The sequence below is a fragment of the Solanum tuberosum genome, unplaced genomic scaffold, assembly GCF_000226075.1.
Source record: "Solanum tuberosum cultivar DM 1-3 516 R44 unplaced genomic scaffold, SolTub_3.0 scf00313, whole genome shotgun sequence".
Classification (NCBI taxonomy): domain Eukaryota; kingdom Viridiplantae; phylum Streptophyta; class Magnoliopsida; order Solanales; family Solanaceae; genus Solanum; species Solanum tuberosum.
Window position 1 is genome coordinate 403,140 of NW_006239248.1, and position 6,228 is coordinate 409,367.

The 6,228-nt window shown below is 31.2% G+C and overlaps 1 protein-coding gene across 1 annotated transcript; it reads right to left on the reverse strand.

The window, feature by feature from the left end:
• Positions 1-1,189: 1,189 nt before the first annotated feature.
• Positions 1,190-3,107, reverse strand: LOC102604010 (scarecrow-like protein 32). Its single transcript, XM_006360488.2, has one exon. It carries the CDS (start codon positions 2,803-2,805, stop codon positions 1,522-1,524), a length of 1,284 nt encoding a protein of 427 aa, XP_006360550.1. The 5' UTR covers positions 2,806-3,107; the 3' UTR covers positions 1,190-1,521.
• Between the last annotated feature and the right edge of the window lie 3,121 nt (positions 3,108-6,228).

The following is a 6,228-nucleotide window of genomic DNA, read 5'->3' on the forward strand; positions in this document are numbered from 1 at the left end:
TACTTTTGCATATCAATGTATCTCAAACATGTATATACGTGTATATCAGTAAAATTACATGTAGATTTATAGTGATATACATATAATGTACAGGTGGTATATGTTATTGTATTGTCATAAAATACGCTGGAAAGGAATCTCCTCATTACCTTCCTTTCCTCATATTTGTGTATATCATTAGTGTATATTATATATATTCATAAAATGTGTGTGACATACAATAAAATATATGATATACATCATCTTATTTGGAAAAATATGCCAAAACTGGTGTTCTCCAATGGCCTTTGTTGAGCTCTTACACATTTATTATTTCTTTGATTTTCAATATATTAAATAGTCCACAAGCTTCATTACATAGCTTGTAACTGATCTTCTGAAATTTGTACGTGCTGCTCAATCAACATCGTTGTGAGTTTAGTTGACGGTACGCAAACCATAGATTTTGCAGAATGCAGAAGATTAGACCGTTTGTGGCAAAACACAAGCATCAACGATCCTCAACTTTTTCTTAATGTGCATCTTCTTGCCTCCAACAGTCTGTGTGGACTATATTAGGAGTATTATTTAAAAATAATTAAGCTTTAAATAGAAGGGTATAAATGACCATCCCATACCATTTCTAAATTAAAAAACAATAGCTGGTTTTGGTCCTTATACAAAAGACAATAGGTGATAGAATATTTTCAAAAGATGCGAGTGCAACAAGAAAATTAAAAATATGATTAATCTTTTGGTCTCATATATATAGTTTAAATAAAATAGCCTCATAAATAAATATATTTCCATAACTAAAGTAGAGCTCATGCCTCTTTAGGATAATAAGACATGCTGTTGGGGTTCTACTATTTTAACAAAGGTATTTTTTCGATTGAAGCACCATATATATTATTAAAAATAATAAAAAATATTAAGATATTCTTAATGATATTCGGTCTTCTACCCAGCAGAGTCTTCCATAGCTGATCGACTGGTGAAAGGATAGCTGAACCCGTTGAAAGCCGGCAGTTATTGATGGCTCTATATAAGAGTTGTTATAATAGTTGAACTTTGATATTGTGTTTTCGTATAGAGTGAATTCTTTCTACAACTAATTTAAAACTGAATATTGTAGTAAATCAAATACTTGATTAATTATTTCTACAACTAAAAAAAAACTTGATATTAGTACATATTTTTTCCTGTTCCTCAACTTTCATGTGACATTAGTAGGGGACAAATTGACAAATAATACATTTGTGGCATGGGATGAAATTAAAGTTTTTCTTAGATTCCTAGCATTTTTAGCCCTTGTCTTGTTTACATAATAGCACCATGACAAAAAAACTATAAAATAAAAAAGCAAATCTTATATTGTCACTTCTCATCTAATGGACCACTTTGAGAATGAAACTTCATCTCAATTTTGGCCCTTTCTAGCTAGCTACTTTAATTTAAACCTACCATTATTATATATTTAAAAGACCACTTGCAAGTAAAAATATAAAACTTAGCCACTTTTTTTATTATTATTATTATAAGCTACTCATGTCCATATGGGGTGGTGGGGACTATGACCCAAGATGTTGCGTAGACTGAGTTATGACCTTTCCATGTTAATACAAGCATGTCATGTTCCTCTTTTTTCATGCCCCATCCACTTGCATGCTCATCCAACAATGACTTCACTTCCTTAATTGTTTCTTCACTAAAAGGTACACTCATGTAACCACTATTTTCCATCCTTTGTGAGAACTTGTTGCAACTCTCTAATCTCTCTATCCTTTGGTTCCCTTCAAATCCAATAATGTTTTCAATTTTGTGGCCAATATCACCTTCATAATCTAGCCTTTGTTTACTATCCTTAGGCAAGAATGTCTCTAATGCATCAAAGGGTATCCATAGATAGTTGAAACAAGTGGCTATTCTTGAAGTTAAAGTAGTTGAGTTTCCCAAATCACAATCTTCATCAACAATAGTCACAATACAAGGGTTTAAATCCTTAACCCTATCAAGAAATATGTCGCGAGACGAAATTGCACCCTTAATTTGTTCATCATCATGCAAGTACCTTAACCAATTTTGGCAATTCACAACCAAAGCTTCATCATCTCTAATTTGAAGAGTTGAAGGATTCAATTGGCTCAAGAACATGTCATAGTTCAAGTCTTCAATCACATGGAATTCAAAAGGAACATCTCTAAATTTCGCGAAATTTGCCAAACGTTGGCCAACTTCTTCACTTGACACATTGAGCAATGGAGGAACTTGTGGTCTCCATGAAGGAACCGATATTCGGAGTGAAGGAGGACCCTCAGGCCTCTTAGCAATTGCATCAATGAGAGTTGGCCATTGCATACAATGAGTGATACTAAAATCTAATATGTGAACTTTTGTTTGCCCTTCAATGGCCTTATAAATAACACTATTTGATGCACAAAATCCAAATCTATGCCATGGGATGAGATCCACATACCCTGCTAGCTCAGTCACACTCATTAATCTCCTTTCAAGATTACTACCTCCATGAAGATTTGTGGCATTAGGACAAACCCTAGAAGCCCTTGAAATTAATGCCCTAAGGAACCATGATGTGAGTCTTTGATTTGGATCTCCATTAGAAGAAGCCAAATTGTTGAGCACCCACATGACTTGTTGAGCCAAAGTAACATCATTGTTCTCTAAGGCACTTGCACAATGAAGTAATAGTTTTTCCAAACATGCTCCATCAAGGTTCCCAATGCATCCTTGTAGTGCTCCTGCTAGAGAACTTTGAGAGTTGTTGAAAAAACTAGGGTTTTGGAGGGGAATGGTTGTGAAGTTCATTGAAACTTGACTCTACTATAATGCTAAACACAATAAAATGGAAGCAAGGACCAACTTGAATCTGAACTACGATTGATCAGATGAAGTCTCACCGAAATAGAATTTCCCTTTTCGTGATGAAGTGATGTATGTTATATGTGAGGGATAAATAAATTTTGTAAGTTTTTTTTATTAATGGAAGTTTGAAGAAAAAGATAGAAGAAAATGAGGATCCATTTGTGTATTCCATCAGACTGGAGATATATCTTATATATATAGATGAAGCAATGATCATATGTTTAAAATAATCCAAGAAAAGAGAGAGGGATTAGTGAAAGAGTACTACTTATATATATATATACGGCTGGAATATATTCGATGTATTTCAATATAGTACCGGAGCAAGTAGAGGAGTATCAAAAAGAAATTTCACGAGCTTGAACAGTGAAAAAAATAATCAGGTTTGAAGGTGAAGAGGCGTGTTAAAAAGAACCAAATAAATAAAAATTTGTTTTATTTAATAATTTAAATATTTAGATAAGATAGTCACACGTCCAATTATACTTTCTTACTCTTTTGTTAGCAAACAAATTTAAAGGTGATTATATGATATTTGTTTCAAATAAATTGTTTGTTTGATTTGAAGATCTCTAGCTATTTGGAACTCTATAAATTCACCCGAAAATATTAGATTAATTAACGTGCATGCATGTAAAATAATTAGGACCTACTCTCTATAAGCTTGAAATCTAATTCAGATTTTTTCCATTTAAGTAATGAACCTGTTTTTCTTTCTTTTTTCTATTAGAAGGGAATTCAAATTTGAATACTCTTTGGTGTGTGGAATAGTATTACTTTAGAAAACTTCATTAAGTAAGTTGATTACCACATTTTACTAACCGCCAAAAGTTGGTGGCTGTTATTATTCATTTATTCTTAATTAAAGATTTTAATTCGACTTTGAAAATAGAATCATTAGAAAAAAAAATTTATCTTTAAAGAAAGACTTTCTGAATGTAAATTAGTCGAGCCTTAAAATGAGTATCCGAAAAAAAAAAAAAAAAAAATTGCACACATCAAATAAATTGTTTGTTTGATTTGAAGATCTCTAGCTATTTGGAACTCTATAAATTCACCCGAAAATATTAGATTAATTAACGTGCATGCATGTAAAATAATTAGGACCTACTCTCTATAAGCTTGAAATCTAATTCAGATTTTTTCCATTTAAGTAATGAACCTGTTTTTCTTTCTTTTTTCTATTAGAAGGGAATTCAAATTTGAATACTCTTTGGTGTGTGGAATAGTATTACTTTAGAAAACTTCATTAAGTAAGTTGATTACCACATTTTACTAACCGCCAAAAGTTGGTGGCTGTTATTATTCATTTATTCTTAATTAAAGATTTTAATTCGACTTTGAAAATAGAATCATTAGAAAAAAAAATTTATCTTTAAAGAAAGACTTTCTGAATGTAAATTAGTCGAGCCTTAAAATGAGTATCCGAAAAAAAAAAAAAAAAACATTGCACACTACTCTATTCATGGAATGATATTATTCCTTCTTAATCTCAATAAAAATTATTGACAAAGTAAGTTGCCGCACTCCATGTTGAGTACCATGCATTTAGCATTGGGGTCTACTATATGCAATTTTATTATATTCTCATAATGATTGTTCCACTTTAGCTTTAACAGACTGAATATAATTTTGAGTAAAATATTGTGGTAACACTTTTAACACATCTAGAACTCACCTTTTTTTTTATATACTGAAAGCGGAATTAAAATTTAAAATTTATGAATTTAAGATTATTTGTTTTTTTTTTAATATTATTGATTTTTAAATAAATAATATGTACACATTAATACATTATTTAAGATAAATATAAAATTTAAACTAAAATATTAAGTTCGATTGAAATCGTATTTTTTTAACATAAGCACTAGCTCCGCCCTTGTTGGTACGTAGTCTTCGAAAGACAAATAATTTTGGCATTATTAGTGATGACTACGTACTTAAGATGGAGAAAAGGTTAAAAAAGCTGCCTTAGCCGGCAATTAGTTTGTCTAATTAAGCTAATGATGGATTACAAATACTATATAATATATCATTTCTCTTTTAATTATTTTTTTTGTTGTGTTAATCCAGTTTTCTGTTTTGAGTTTAGTGATTGATGGTACCATTCATTCCCATCCTTTCACAGACATGATCATCAAATTTGGTTTATAGTGTCAACTAACGCCACAATATATGACAAAATCAACATCTTGTCACATATAAGGCCAAAACAAATTTTCACTTTAAAATGTAACGGTAGAGAATGTTTTCGAAGGAGTTTATTTGTGAGATGGTAACTCGACTAATAGTTATTTTCTTAGAAAGATATTTTTTATAGAAGAAAAAAAATAAAATAAAATGTAGATGTATATACACAGATGTGAATGAAAGATTTATATAGAGTGGGGAAATCTTGTTGCATCTAGCTTCTTGGTGAATAATAGGACAAATTTGTTATTTAGTGCTAGGTATTTATGTCTAGCTAAGTTGATCGTTTCAAATTCAATTATATTCCTAGCTAGCAGAGAGCCAAGGTTTAAACCGAGTAAATTCAAAATATAGAAAAATAAATATGTCAAGAAGCAAAATGAACTCAATATATATCCATAGCTAGGTTGTCATTTCTTTGTGATAGCAACAATCACTTAAAGTAGTTAAAAGAACAAAAAATGTGCTCGGTCCCAAATTTTTGGGGTTGCTTTTTTCAATAAATGTTGGTTACATTTCTTTATGTATTATTTGTACCAGTAACCGGTTTATGGATGAGTGCTCTTGGAGTAGTCGGTCTAACGCTGAACCTACGTGCCTATGACTTCGTTTCTCAAGAAATTCGCGCAAGTCTTTGGCCCATTGAATAGAATCCAACCATATCGAAATGGATGGTACAAAGTCCTCCAATTTTTCATATGTTTAGAGAACTTCCGGGCATTAAAGAGACAAAAAGTTATGTGAAGTTATAACATAGAGATTTGTCTTAATGCTATTTGAACTCCTTAGATAAAGGCATAAAGCAATCTCCCAATGAAATTGAAAATTATCAACATTTCACTTGAGCAATGTTGTGTCCTTTCACCTACTAACTTACAATTAATAGTACATATAGGACTCTTGTGCGCCAGTGGAAGTTAGTAGTGTACAAGTCAGTGATCTATCTGAAAGTTTTTGCATTATTTTCCTTTGAGTGATAGTTCTTTTCATGAAATACGTTTTCGAAGAAAATAACTGGATTTCTTACTTATTATTCTTGTTTGTACATAATTAAATAAATGTTATTTTAAAAATCTTTATATTTATACTATGTCACATGGAGTGGGGTAGGAGTGTAGGGTAGTGTAGGTGAGGGTTATACGGAGGTGAAGGTGAAGATGAGGTGTATTGGAGGTT

Excerpts from the sequence above, each read along its gene's own strand:
- LOC102604010 (XM_006360488.2), bottom strand. The coding sequence starts at position 2,805 with ATGAACTTCACAACCATTCCCCTCCAAAACCCTAGTTTTTTCAACAAC.